At 42.3% G+C, this 14,594-nt stretch overlaps 3 protein-coding genes across 3 annotated transcripts; all 3 read right to left on the reverse strand.

Annotated features, from left to right (window-relative positions):
* Positions 1-932: 932 nt before the first annotated feature.
* kti12 (KTI12 chromatin associated homolog) lies at positions 933-5,032 on the reverse strand. The gene is made up of 9 exons (XM_035157930.2): positions 4,807-5,032; positions 3,987-4,038; positions 3,851-3,903; positions 3,713-3,768; positions 3,525-3,604; positions 3,260-3,419; positions 3,091-3,153; positions 1,921-1,989; positions 933-1,128 (listed from the first exon to the last, which is right to left on the reverse strand). The coding sequence occupies exons 1-9, from the start codon at positions 4,955-4,957 to the stop codon at positions 985-987; spliced, it is 828 nt and encodes a 275-aa protein (XP_035013821.1). The 5' UTR covers positions 4,958-5,032; the 3' UTR covers positions 933-984.
* A 374-nt stretch (positions 5,033-5,406) lies between these two features.
* On the reverse strand, positions 5,407-6,332 carry nmba (neuromedin Ba). The gene is made up of 3 exons (XM_035156549.1): positions 5,960-6,332; positions 5,683-5,865; positions 5,407-5,592 (listed from the first exon to the last, which is right to left on the reverse strand). Exons 1-3 carry the CDS (start codon positions 6,120-6,122, stop codon positions 5,561-5,563), a joined length of 378 nt encoding a protein of 125 aa, XP_035012440.1. The 5' UTR covers positions 6,123-6,332; the 3' UTR covers positions 5,407-5,560.
* A 105-nt stretch (positions 6,333-6,437) lies between these two features.
* Positions 6,438-14,587, reverse strand: znf592 (zinc finger protein 592). The gene is made up of 9 exons (XM_035156544.2): positions 14,450-14,587; positions 11,776-14,030; positions 11,514-11,692; positions 11,248-11,421; positions 10,998-11,157; positions 10,418-10,657; positions 8,954-9,066; positions 8,733-8,874; positions 6,438-8,642 (listed from the first exon to the last, which is right to left on the reverse strand). The coding sequence occupies exons 2-9, from the start codon at positions 14,008-14,010 to the stop codon at positions 8,136-8,138; spliced, it is 3,750 nt and encodes a 1,249-aa protein (XP_035012435.2). The 5' UTR covers positions 14,011-14,030; positions 14,450-14,587; the 3' UTR covers positions 6,438-8,135.
* Between the last annotated feature and the right edge of the window lie 7 nt (positions 14,588-14,594).

A 14,594-nucleotide genomic window follows, 5' to 3' on the forward strand; every position in this document is an offset into this window, starting at 1 on the left:
ACAAAGGCTTTACTCAGTAATATTTTCTCCTCTCAAATTCCACTGAGGTATAAGGAGCTTTTGAACAAGGGAATCCAGGTTGTGTTGGTCAGGCTTATCACCCAGAGGTCGAACACAACACGGGGGGGAATTGAGGCTCACTGCTACTTGGGAATTTACTGACTAAAGCGATATAAGTACAATTGGTGAGGATTGTAAATGATGCACATGGACGTTTGGTAAAAACTACTGAACCTATTTCCATGGAATTTTGTTGAGGGGGTGAAGCATGACACAATGAAGAACCCATTTAAGAGTAGAGTAGAGTAGTAGAGTAGGAGTAGATCGGATAAAATATTTTTTATTAAAAAGGTTCACTTGACCCTGACCACTCTCTTCACCACATATTGAACAAACAGCAGAGCACCTTTACTTCTCCACAGAACCCTGTTACAGGAAATCTTTCCTGCCAGAAGCCATTGGACTCTGAAACACTTCACCTCCGTCTGACAGACAACTCTCTGCACTGTTTGACCTTTTCACTCTTCCTCTTACCATGTTGTACTCCATATTTATACTGTGCACATTGCTTTTTCTATGTACAATGTTCATATTTTTATTCTTTAAAATTTGCATAGTGTGTTGTGTCCCTGATACCTCGCTTCTGTAACACATGTATCCATCCATCCATCTATCATCTTCGGTGTTTCATCTTCATCCAAACTGAGCCAGTTAGCAGTTTACTTTGGAATTTCTTTTTAAATCCATTAGTTTTTTTCTCTGGTGTGTCAAAAAAATGTATTTGTAAATAACACAGGTACAAGTAATTGTACTTTCTTTAATACTCTTTTTCTGGTAATGACTAATGTATTCTCATTAAATCGTACTGCTTTTGGTATTTCAGATTTGAGTAGATTTATCTAAAATGGCCAATAACACACAAACAGGCAATAAATATTTACATACATTTATTTGGAACAAAAAACCGGCCAGAGATAGTAGTTTTCAGTGAAGGCTCTTATTTAAATACTGCACAAACATGTTGGAGATTTTTCCTATGTTCTCTGTCGGGTGCGTCTTGGTGTAGCTGATAAACTGGCGCCGTAGTTTCCGCAGCTCTGCCATGTTGATGCCCCTGGTGAGCTCGATGTTTGTCATCAGGTTAAGGACGTTTGAGTACAAGCTGTTCTCACATGAAGACAGAAAATCCTCCTCCTCAACAGTATGAAAAAGAGATGAGGAACTGAACACAGTATCTGAAGGTCACAGTATCACACCCCATGTCTTTCAGGAGGAAGCATTAGCCACACAACACAAAGTGCTGAATGTCTCCGTCATTACTTAGAAATTCAAAGTGTGTCATTAAAGGCGGACCAGTGCAGAATCTAATGTTCTTTTAAGGTGGTTTCTGCTCTTGATCAACGCCTTCAAAAAGAAAGATTCAAGTGTTTGCTTTTGAGAAAGTGTGCCAATAAAAATCAACTAATCTGTGTAATTTGGTCTCTCTCTCTCTCTCTCTCTCTCTCTCTCTCTCTCTCTCTCTCTCTCTCTCTCATCTCTCTCTCTCTCTCTCTCTCTCTATCTATATATATATATAAATATATATCCCACAGTATTTTATTACAGCCAGGACCTTTAACAGTGATCGGCTGCTGTAGCTTTCTTCTGAGCTCTTTGATGGACATGCATTCATCCACCATCCCCTAACAGGTCATTTGATATAGAGTGCTTTGCCTCCCACTGGTGGGGGAATGACTTGCTTTACAAAGGCAGATGATGAAAATGAGTCACCAGTCATTAGCCTTGACGGATCACCGCTACCTGGACGTGTGACGTCACACAGGGAGGCAAACATGAAAGACGTAGCCAACAAAAAAAGCTGCTTAATGAGAAAAGAAAATGAAGTTTTAAATAACACTGTGTACATGTGAGAAAGGATATCTTTTCTGTAGCTCCTGGAACTGATATGAGATCCCCGGGAACACTTGTCTTCTGTGCGTTAAAAATTGCCTGAAAATTAAAAAATGACATTAAATACAGTAGATAATGTTCCTACTGAGAAATACAACTTCCCAGGGGCTTTGGACTGTTGGGAGTCCAATAGTACACACTGAGCTTCTTCTTCTTCATCTAATTAACAGGAAAGTTGTTTAAAATACTAGTGTTTGAATGAAAACATTTCGGTTGCTAAAATGAACAAACTATTTCAGGCCACTACCTGCTGGACTCAATAGAAAATCAAGCGGACAGAGCAGGTGATTTCTTATTGGCTGAAAACCATTAGCAGCCACATGACATCACAGGCGCGTCAATAAATGGATAAATACTTGCAGGGACAAAGGTGTTCACACAACAGGAGACACAAACACACAACATTTACGCAGTTACCTTGACGTCACCACGAGCAGAGGGAGGACACGCACCACTTTATTTTAAGTCATAGGGGATGGACGGTGGATATTGAAAAGATACAACCTATAGTGACTGCATTAACTTTGTATGCACTGAAAAGTCTACACTGAGAACATGAAGTATTTTTCAATTCACAACTTGCAAGTCTCACTTTGGTGATCTGGAAATATGATGTAAAACACTGCACAGACAGAAGAGTATCAGCGTCAGGCATGAAAAAAAAAACAATTTAGAGGAAGATTTTTTTCCATTTTGCATTGTGAGAGAAAACGTCAAAGTATCAAGAATAAAGTTGCACTAAATAAGGAGATTTTTCTATTTTGAACATTGAGAATTAGGTCGAAATGTCTAGATTGAACAAATTTCAAGTTTAAATTCAAGCTTTCAAGAACACTTATTTCACTGATTGTGTGCGATTGCCAAACACAATTAGTTGTAGGAATTTGAAGAGATTGTGCTGGAAACCGTCTGTTCAGAAGGAGAAGCCACACGAGCTTGAAAAGATAGAACACTGGCAACTTAAACAGCTGTCAGTATTCTCAGAATTCAAAAGTAAAAGAAAGAATCATCCTCCATTGTTTTCTTCTGCCTGGCCCTACTCCTCAAAACAAACTGGGACCAGGAAAAACTATACACAACGAGAAAGAAACCTGAGAGACTGATAAATGGACAAACAGAAAAGAACTGATTAAAACATACCACTGAGACTTCTTGTGTGATCTTGTCCAACTCGTACAAGAAGTTTGCAGACGACAGCGGTTGCTGTGAAGAGACAAGGACTTATTACCATCAGGCAGTCAAAAAGGTAGAATGGAAGGAAATGAATCTGCACGTGTGTTAAAGAAATAAAAGCATGCGTGTCCCTTACACTCTGCGTAGACTGGTTAGGTGGGGGTGCTTTTCTTTTGAAAAGTGCGTCGGAGATGGCTTCAAACGGAAGCGTGTCGTCCTTTAGGATGGAGAAGAGAGGACTGTCCCATCGGTTTCTGGAGTCTGGAGCTTCATATCGAAGAACTAACGCGTCAAAGCTAGAAGAGACATATCGTAAAAAGATAAAAGAGCATAATTATATTTTTACCCCTACGTCACTGATGGACATGCAGCCACTCTATGTGCGGAGGCCTCTCACTCACATGTCCTGTGTGTACCGCTCAGCAGCCTCTCGACTGTTATTCCACGATGAGCTCTGTTCATCTGACGTCAAACAGTAAACCTTCAGTAAGAGAGAGTATAAAGGCTTATGTGACTAATGTAAAGGTTTTTTTCCATTCAAATATTAAATTATAATTCATTCAGACAGTAATATATCTAGTCCACTCACCAGGCAGTGGGGTGTCTGTGCGTGTTTGATGAGACAGAACAGTTCATAGCGGTAGCCTGTAAGGTATTTCAGTTATTAATGTCAGAGCATAGACAAATCACAGTGATTAAAAAGCAAACTATGAATCGTATTATTTACCTTTTATGTAATTTAATGAGTCCAAAATCACAATGTCGTCCTTGTTGACTTTTCTAAACAACAAAAAATAGCAAATGTTTAAAAAAGTGGCAGTGACAGCAAAACCTCAGTGATGGACCCTCTGTCTGAAACTCACCTCTCTACCTCAGCTTTCAGAGAGGCCCGGACATTTTTCTCCTTTTGGGAATCTGGGACAAATACAACAAGGTTAAGTTGCTGCAGAAATCCAGGGTTAGTTCAAATAAATCCTGATTCAGAACAGCCCTCTAAGTGTTTATGTATTAAATCTCCTTAGACCCTTTAATTCAGCCTGTAACATACTGTGGAGAACAGTTCAACTTCAACTGGAACTGAAAAGTTTGAATGTTTTGATGATAATCTTTATCAAATCGAAGCAATATCGTAAAAAGATGGAAATATCTTCCAACAGCAGATTGAATAACTTTATACACTGACACTATGTCAGTCATGTAGGACACTGTCACTGACATTTAATACACCGGAAATCTTTTATTATGAAGGGAGAAGATCTGAAATATAATCCTGATCAGTGATTGGTCAAATAGTTGGAACCTTCATCAAAAACCAATGATGGAGACGCTTCACGCCAAACCCCTTTCAAAATAACATGAATTCAACCCTGCCGAGTTTCTAAATAAACCCATGTGCTCCATCTCTCTCTAGGTTCTCAGGATGTGTTATAGTCATCCATCGGCGGACCTAACATCACTACAGAGATCAGTCCACCTTAACAACAAGTCATGTTAACCAACTGGTCCCACAGTTGTTCTTCTACAAGTTGAATTGGCTAAGTTTAGATTGAGATGCTCAAGTTGAATTAAAGATGTGAAGGCTTTGGTGGGCGGCTAAGATGTATAAGTAGCCTCCAACAGTCACAGGAACTAAATCATACACCAGGTGGCTACAGGAAGTTGGACGTGGTTGGATTCACTTGCCTGCGTAAACACTGTTTTTGTCAACACCCAGAGCTCCGTCTCCCACAATGTGCACCTTGACTTTCGAGCTGTGTTCGAAATGAACCTTCAGCTCCTCCGCCCGCCGCGTTTTGCCGCTACAGGGGAAACCGCACATCACGACCAGAGGCATGGCTGCTGCGACTCCTCAAAATAAACTGGCCATGGGGATGGGAGGCATGATGACACTTGCTTCTGGTTGTACAATGGCAGACAGTTTGGGAGCATTACCGCCACCTTCTGGATTGGAGTACAAACCAGAATGGGTTCAGTACCAGAATATTGAATTATCCTAATATTTCCTGTGTTTACTAGAAATATAAAAACAACCATGTACCCTTCATCACCTGGACATTTAGGAGGACGACTCTTTCGCCCAGATACGATCAATGAAATGGTTTTGAAGACAACCAGCCACACGCTACAAAAACAAATATAACACTCATGATTTTATTTACCTCCATATCATTGTGTGGAAAAATATCTTTTACTTAACCATATACTTCCGTTACATTATATTCTTTGCAATTCCAATAAAACAATATGTTTAAGGTGGGAGAAAAAATCAACTGACAACTGAACTGGGTTTTATTATTAGTTTATTAACAGATGACACATGAATAAGAGGTTCAAATAAATGGGCCCAAGAATAAAGCAGTGCAGAAAAACAGAAAAATATCAGCACTTGTTTTTTCTCCTTCATCTTTAGGATTTCATATTGTGGCACTGATGCTGGTTAATGCTCCTCAAGCAGGGTCTCCTCCAACACTAAAATAATGAAAAAGACAATCAGTTGTACAGTTGACGACTTAGTAATTGCTAAAATAATAATACAAATAATAACAAAAATGAACCAACATTTCAGAGCCTGGTTCTCATGAGCGCATTGAGCAGTTTCAAGCATCAGAATGAGCAGCGCCTGCAGGTCTTCCACTGTGCGCAGAGGACTAACAGGTCGGACTTCAGCAGGAACATTTACATCTTCAAAAGCTGACTCCATAAAAGAACCATCCACAACACTTTTCTTTCCCATGAAGTGCCCTGAAGTGATCAAAACACGAAATCTCAATGAAAACCATTAAAAGTGCACACCAGGAATAACAAATATGATAGAAAGAGGTTTGTTTTTTCTTACCCGTTGCCCACAGGTTGCTCCTGGGATTCACCTTGAGCTTTGAAACTTTATTTCTCAGCTCAGTCAAATCAAGAGTCATTGAAGATGCCATGGCAAAGTATGAGATGAGGATGAAAGAAGACAGGAGTCCCGCTCTGCAGATTCTGGTCAAAGTGCCTGTCATTCCTCCGACGTGTTGGTCACAACCTGATGCCGGTTAATTAAAAGTCTCTCGGCTCTTCTCCTCTGGACAGGCAGTTATAGTGAGAAAGGACGGGCTTAATATTCTAATGAAATGAAGTCACGCATCTGCGGCTGGTTTCTTATTGGATGCACATTAGAGTGCCTTGTGCCATTTGGACTTGCAGTGACGACAAGTATGCGACCTCCATGCAAAACCACTAATTATCACTCCCAAATACCAATACTCTCCTCAGGAGCCTCCAGCAGTTCAATACAGACACGGGTCTTTGACACATGAGGAAGACACAAAGCAGAATTGTAATTAAATGCACCGATTTATTTGTAAGTACTTTACGTAAACATAACAGCAAGGCACATGGGCCACTGCATGCTGAACAGATGTAATGGCTTAAGAAATGTTGTGAATCTAGGGTTCATTGGCTACTGTATGTACACGTTACTTTCCTATACAAGTCCTCACTGTACACAGTATCAAAAGTACAAATCTCTTTCCACAAGCATTACAAAAGAATCGTTCTTTTCAGCCTCCGCAGACTGACAGCTGCAGCGTGGTGATTTAAGGATTAGACAGAAATAAGAGCGCTCGTGTAGCACTTACATAGAAAAGTTCCCTCGCCAGTTGAGTCAATATGACCGAATATCCTCACTATCATTCCCAAAATAATTTATAAAATTGAATAATGTGGAACAATACACATTTTATAAACTCATTATTACATTGCACTGAGATTACCTGCGACTCTTCAAAAGCCTTTCAACGTTTAACAATCACTGCCATTTACCATGGAGGTAGGAACTGTCATGTGTTCATTACAAAACATTTCGGCGCTGCTTTACAAATCAGGACATGAGTGAGAAGAAACCATGATATTTATTTTTGTCTGATGTGTTTTTTCATTATTGTTATGAGTGTCTTCCTGTTACCAGGTCCTGATTTCTAAAACATCGTCTCCGTATCCCGCCACACTTCACTTCCATGCCTGCTCTGGATTATCCAAAACAATGTACCCTGATTTGACATTACATCGACCGTTCACTTGCCTAAAAATACACTTCTGGTAATTTGAGGTATTTTCAATACTGCTGCGCCACAACATACAATACCTCTCCACGTTTCACCTAAATGCTCTTTCAAATAAAAATCTTATTTTTTAAGAAAAAGAAAAGGCCAGATCTGGGACAACACATGCAGCCACAAATCAAACACATTCAATAAACCGTAAAAGGAAAAAGGATTTCAGAAAGCTCAAATTGTCAAACTCTTTTTCTTCTGTATAGCCTAATTTCTGTAGCTGACCATACAGGATACTTGTTAAAATATAACTGTTTACCATAAATGCAGAAGGACTGATTTTAAACCAATACCAAACTACACAGTTTTCTGATAAATGGCGACTAAAATTCTAACTTCGTACTGCAAAAATAATTGCAATAGGGTTCAACATAAAGACTGCAACCTGAATCCCATTCAGGTAATAATGTGTAGCGTTAAATACTTCAGACAAAATTTAAGAGGTTTAAATTTACCGTTGGTTACAAAAAGCGAAAAATCCACCCCGTCACTGTTACATCAACCAATACGAGACCTAAAAACTAACAAGGTGTTCCTGAGTCTCCAGTTGGGGGGGGATGTAAACAAACAAACAAATAGAAAGAAATAGAAAGAAAAGGCTTCAGCTGTAATATGAGTGCACTTGCTGTATGCTTGGAAGGCAAGAAGAATACAATACCAACATGCAAAGTTAAATAAATTTTAAAATATGAATATTAATTTGTCCTCTCGTTTATGAAAATACTGTTTGTTCTTAAATGTTAAGGATCTGCTTGAATATACTGAATAACATGAGAGGCCATTTGAAAACGAAGAGGCCCAGACTCTCTGTACCACCTCCATGCATTAATGTCAAGCAGCCCTCGTTACATGAAAAACACAGTTCACAAGGAAAACCGAAGACATCACTGACACTTTTAAGAGGTGTCGAGGCGGTTGCCGTTACCGCAGAGAGACTGTTGGCGTGTGAGCGCTCAGTTTTAAATTACAGTCCGTGGTCTTGTCAAAGTGCAGATTCGCTGGCTCTCCTGCCTGTGTTGGTTCCGTTTCATGTAGCTCTGGTAACGAATTATTAACCTCGTCAGTCTCTGCAGATCTGACTGGCTGGTTATCCTCCTCCTTCTCCCTAACCTCCACCTCCTTCTCTTTTCTATCCCCCGTCCCCTCTTCGCCTTTGTCTTTGACTTTGTGTACAATAAAAAGATGTCTGTTGAGAGACAGCCCAGATGTGAAACACAGGCCACAGTGAAGGCACTGGGGAGTGTTTTCATCACTTTTATGCTGAGGTATATGTTGCTGGAACTGTGTGCTGTCGTCTGTGATGAAACCACACTTTGAACAGCGGAACTGAGATTTCAGACGCTTCGCTGACGGAGCCTCGAGACTCCCCGTGAGATCCTGTCCCTGCTTCCCCTGTTTGACAACAGCCGGTCTTTCTGACACAAGTCCCTGAAGGTCACAGAGGTCACACACTTTAAAATCATCAATAACGTTTGTATTTTGTTGTTGTTTAGGCTTAAAAAACAAATAAACAAATACCTTGCCCAAAGCCTTTTTTGACTCCTGGGTGGCTGTTTTCGGCATCTGGCCAAGATCAGGATTTTTGATTCCGTGCATTAGACTGATGTGGTTCTTCAACATCACACTCGAGGTGAATATTGTCTTCGTGTCCGTGCAATACCTTAATTTATAAAGAAGGAATGGACATTAGATATTTTCTACAACAATGATTAGTTCATGTCCAAATATAACGATCTTACCAACAAGTGTAATTCTTCTTTTTGCCATCGTGGTCATTGCGAATGTGTCTCCGTAGACTGGTTGGAGAGTTGAAGGACTGCTCACAGTGTCTACATGGATACTTCTTCACCGACTGTTGGAGTAGAAATAATATAGAAAAAGTTAAAAACAAAAGAGGTAGCTGAGAAATAGCAACAAGGGAAAACTTTGGCATAACTTTTAGGGATAATTTGAAATTCCCAACAGATATCTAGACATCAGCAGCTCGTCTCATGCACTGGCAGCATCCATCCAATCAATCAGCACCTACTCTGACCTCTGCTGCAGGGCTCACTGAAGTCATCTCTCCTTTCAGCACCATACATGCTGCCCTGCTGAAAGGAGAGTGGCTGGTCGGGGGCTTTAAGTGGCAAATGCCAAGGAGTTAAAAATCTATCACAGCATGAGCTAATACAATGGTGACTGAGAGCATGGAAATACTTGTATATGTTTACTGCGCGTCTGTGGCAACATTTCAGGAGAAAATGATGCATCGAGATGCTGACGGTGCAAACTGAACATTTCCTTTTGTAGCAACTTCACTTTAAAAGGGTTTCATTTCATTTTCTGCTGTTTGAAATATTGCAGGGAGTAAAGGAACAAGAAGAAGAAGAAGCCACTGTGGGTCACTGGTTGAAGAGCTAGAGGAGACACTTCAACTTCTCAGCGGAGTAGCTACTTCCCTACAGACTCATAATAGGAATGAGGTTGTTAACAGATAACTAGAAACAGGCCAATCATTTCCTGATTTCTTTATTAAAATGACAATAATTTGCATTGCTGACCTCCAGAATGCTGAGAGCTGTGGTATCAAACTGCATTTTCTATTACCAGGTGTTGCCAAATCAACTGGGATGGAAAACAGTTCACCGCTTTAAATCAGGACGACTTACAGAATTACCACTCAAACTATTGGACTGGTTTATGTTTATACAGTTTTCAGGTAGACTACATGAAGAGTAGGCAGAGGGAAAGTGCAGAATTCAGTGCTTTATGTATTTTATTTCTCCCAACCTACATTGTTCAGACTAGTTTACATGAGAGGTTTTTTATCCCATGATGTTTTGTCTGTCTGCTGACAGAATAATTGTTTGGTTACACCCCTGTCCATTGGTTCGTTTGTCAGCAGGATGACATAGAAGCTACTGAACCAATTTCCATGGCACTTGGTGGATGACGAGAACCTAATAAATATTGGTGTGGATCCAGACAGAATAATTAATGGATCCTGATGAAGAAATGACCCTATGGGATATCTATGGGACTGATAACTATGAGTGCTTGAAATGTGGTGCAGCTTGATAGATTTTAAGGGGAGTGCAGGGCCTTGGAGGAGGCATCTACTCAGTGCCATTCCAGTTTAACGTTTGATTTGGAGACAAGAGGTCTTATTTGTCATTGGACCTCTTTATATTTTATTAGAATAAATATTCATGATCCCCTACCTTGCCGTGTTTGTTCTTCGCATGAGAAACATAGGATTCTCTCTCGGGGAACCACTGGAGACACTCCACACACGTCCAGCCAGTGGGCTTCACACGGGGTCTGCTGTCCTGCTTAGCCTTTTTCCGGGGATTCTCTGCGGGTTTGACAGGATTGTGACTCTTCTGTTGTTGGCCGTCTGTCTTGTCAGATTGTTTACTGTTCTTCTCCGTCTCTGCTGTCGTGTTTCCAACGTGCACACTCTGCAGAACAGAAAATATAAACAGTCCATAGTGAAAATCTCAAGACGTTAACAACATATGAGATAGACACTTGACTTGACGTTGGGGATTTCCCAGCATCATGTGCAAGGTTTTGCAGATTCAATCCTGAGACAAAGTAATAACAGTTTCAATGTACAATTTTCATGGGAATAATGAAAGTTAGTAACCACATCTTATTTCTTTTTAACACATACATGGGTAAATGTATAGTACGAGTCTTACTACAGAACTAAATTAAACCTAAACACACACTGATCACTGGGAGCTAAATGAGCTCAACTAATTAATATATCTTAATTAAATGTACAAAGAAACAAACCTTGAAGTGTTGCATTAATAACTGCTTTTGTGGAAAGACTGAGTTGCATTCTGGACACTTGAACACACAGGTGACACGCTTGTGGGCGTTCTGATGGAAATGCTGAATCAGTGACTGCTTTTTCTTGAAGATGGTCTCACAAGAACACTTAAAGATTAACCTGCAAACCAAAGAGAACACCATTAAAATAAACTGTGAAACAAAATGTACCATTTTTCTTTATAAGTCAGGTCATGTGTCGTTAACTTACTGAGGAGTTGATTTGCTACCGGCGTGTTTATTTTTCAAATGCAGTTCACAGCTGTCAGACGTCTTTAAGGCCACCGGACACATGGAGCACTTGTAGAAGACCGCGCAGTGTTTCTCTTCGATGTGAGCCTTTTGTCCTTGAAAGGTCTTGAAAACCATATCACAGTGAAGACATCTGGGGAAAAATGAGGAAACATAATGCCACATTTCTCTAACACTGTATTGACTGAGACTTTTTATTAAAGCATTTCATGTTTGGAAGCTTACTTGTACCAAGCCTTGCGTGCGTAGTGCAGACAGTTTTCCTTGACGTGCTTCTGTATGTCTGCGGAGCGACTCAGGGCGCCGCACTCAGGACAACAGTAAGGTGATTTGTGTGCATGGATGCGTTGGTGAGCTTTGAAGCTACACTTGTTAGGTAGCAGCATTGAACACACCTTACATATCTGTGTTTAAAAAAAGAAAACAAGAGAGAAGTGTAAGAATTGGAAAATACATTAAAAGCCTTAAATATTTTGCTGAAACTCACTAGTTCGTCCACATCTTCTGACAGTCTCTGGTAGTGTCCTGCGAGTGCTTTGTAGTCAGGTAACTGCTTGTTGCACTCCAAGCATCGGAGTCTGTGGCGAATATGGTTGTCTGGATATAAGGGCAGCACAGGTTGGCTCTTAGCTGAGGGCGACGGCGAGGCGTACGAGTCGGCATTCACAGGTTCGGTGCTCAGGGGTGCAAACATTTGTTCCTCTGCTATGGGTTTCATATGGAGCTGCGTGCACTGCATCACCATGCCGTTGTTTTTGTGCTCCCGGGCATGTGCCAGCAAGGCGCACTTGTTGAAGAACACCATCGTCTTTGCACAGTGTGTACATCCTACTTCAATGTGAACGCTCCTCCTGCCGTAGTGAAACGCAAGACTCCTCTCCACCCCGAAGGAGTCGCCGCACTCGAGGCAGCAGTACCCCCGTGGCGGTAGGTTGATATTGCTCTCTGGAGGGGGGTTCAGGTTGGGCACGTACGTAGGCACAGGGTTGGCATTGTTCAACAGTCTGTTTAAGGTTCCTGCTGCTGTGTTAGGAATGGACGTGCGAGGGTTGGGCTTGGCTGTTTTGACCTGATGCACCAGCGGGACTGTGCTGTACACGGTGGAGGAGAGTGTGGGTTGGTTTTGTTGGTGAGAGGTGGAGCGTGCCGCTACTGAAGCAGCAACACTGTGAGGGACCAGGTTCAAACTAGCTAAGTGCATTGCTTTGGGAAGGAAGCTTGTGCTGGTTGTCTGGCCTGTTGTGGCTGACACTCTCTTTGGTTTCGGCCCCTGATGTGCACCAGACCTTTTGACAGGACTGCTAGTATTATGAAATGCTGTCGTGGACTGTTTTGTGCCTGACCTTTTGGGGTTTGCTTCGGGTTTCTTGTGTAAGACTTTTGGTGAAGATGCACTAGTCGTGGAGCTTTTATTCTGTATTCCAACATCAGCAGCTGCACTCTGAGACTGATGAGGAGACATGTTACAGTAAGAGTCCTCACTAATCATACTATGAGATGGAGAGGATTCATTGGTAGAATGAACTTCGTCTGTTTCTGAATCAGGCAGCACACTGGTCACTGTGCGCTTGATTTGCCCAGTTGTGGTTTTGATGGTCTTAATTCTGACCCTGGGTATTAAAGGGGGTGACCCAGATGCTACTGCGGGAGATGCTTTGCCACTGCTATCACTGCAGATGCTCATGGGGCTATCGGGGGGTTTCATTAAACGTTTCACAGCTTCAAGTGGACTTCTGGGGCTCAGTGGGGATATGGGTACCTTGGGGCTGGCTTTCATGCAGTCGTTGTGGGCTGATAGCGTCTCTCTGGGATTCGTTGGCTCGCTGGGATCTTTTCTAGCATTCAGGGCAACCAAAGCCTCCAGGCAAGAGGATAACTTAGATGTCTGAGATTTAGCAAGAGGATAAGAGGTGGGAACATCCATCATGGCTCCAGAATTGCAGTTGGTCTCAATAAAGTTCTGGTTACAGCTTAGCCGGGGAAGTGCACTGTGTGATCTAAGTGTTAGATCTATTTCGTTGCTGCCACAGATGTCCGACAGCTCCTCACTCCTACTACTATCAGCTCCGCTTCTTTGAGTGTTTGTGGGTATATTAGAGTCATTTGGACAGTCATCAAACATGCTGAGGTCCAAACTTTTTCGAATGTCTGGCATCGAAGGCTCCACCAACACTGGAGCATCTGGGAAACAGGGTCTCTCTTGTTTTGGATGCATTTCATCACGACTACACCGAGTGTCCTCAGACTCAGGACTGGAAATGGGGCTAAAATTAGAAAGGGAGTGGGAAAATATTGCTCTTCCATCAGGTTTGGCCTGAACCGGCGCCTTTCCGATAAACTCTCTGGAACTCTCCCCGTTCAGAGCGGAGGCGAGTGCTTTGGAGAAGCCAGAGTTGGTTATTTCAACAGGGTCAATCGAGGTCTCTTGTCCCCTGAATCCGTTCTGCTGTGCCGATCCAGAGTGAAGCCTGTCACCAAAATCTTCCAGCGACTCCTGACGACTTGTGTTTTTCACAATAACACTCACAACAGGTATGTCTGGTGTTGTGACAGCCTGGTTGCTCAACAGGCCGTCGTCCAGACATATCCCCGTGTGCTTCAGCTGACTCTCCGTCTCCTCATGACTCCCCTGGATGGGCTCTTTGGCATCCAACCCTGTGGCATCTGGGATGTCAAAGGCGGCCAGGAGATCGTCAAAATCGGGGGTTTTCATGTCACCCATGGCTGCACAGTCTCATGAACCTGCAGAAACACACGCACGGTTAGCTTCCACTGCACTCAGCGGACACAGCGGGCAAAACTTTTAAAGTCCGTCCCTGCTCTACTCTCTGACAGACCACTTAGCAGCTGGCTAACGTCAAAACGCTAGCTCCAGTTAGCATGGCAAGCTAAGCGTTGCGTATATGAACAGTTTCTCGTTGGCGAGGCTACAACGCGAACGTCCAAAGACAAAACAAGTGATTGGACATTAAACTGACGCGACTCTGAACTGTGGGGCTGGACAACACCAGCTGTTTTGACGTTAGCCGTGTCAGTTAGCGAAGTGGCTACATAACGGAGCCCAGCCACAGGGTTAGCAGCCTAGCTTAGCGACATGCTACCGCCCAAATAATGTATCCAAACCCAAAGATAAAACCATATGGATGCACGAGTTCGCTCACCATCGGACCCGGTGGTGTTTAACAGCTCCAGCACATTAGCCGGACAGGCTGTTGGGTGTGTGCGCTGAGCGTCGGGGAGCTAGGTTTGGCTGCGGCAGGGTTCCATGGCTAAGCTACAAGCTACTAGCGTCAACTTCGTTTTCCT

Source organism: Hippoglossus stenolepis, chromosome 5 (assembly GCF_022539355.2).
Source record: "Hippoglossus stenolepis isolate QCI-W04-F060 chromosome 5, HSTE1.2, whole genome shotgun sequence".
Classification (NCBI taxonomy): domain Eukaryota; kingdom Metazoa; phylum Chordata; class Actinopteri; order Pleuronectiformes; family Pleuronectidae; genus Hippoglossus; species Hippoglossus stenolepis.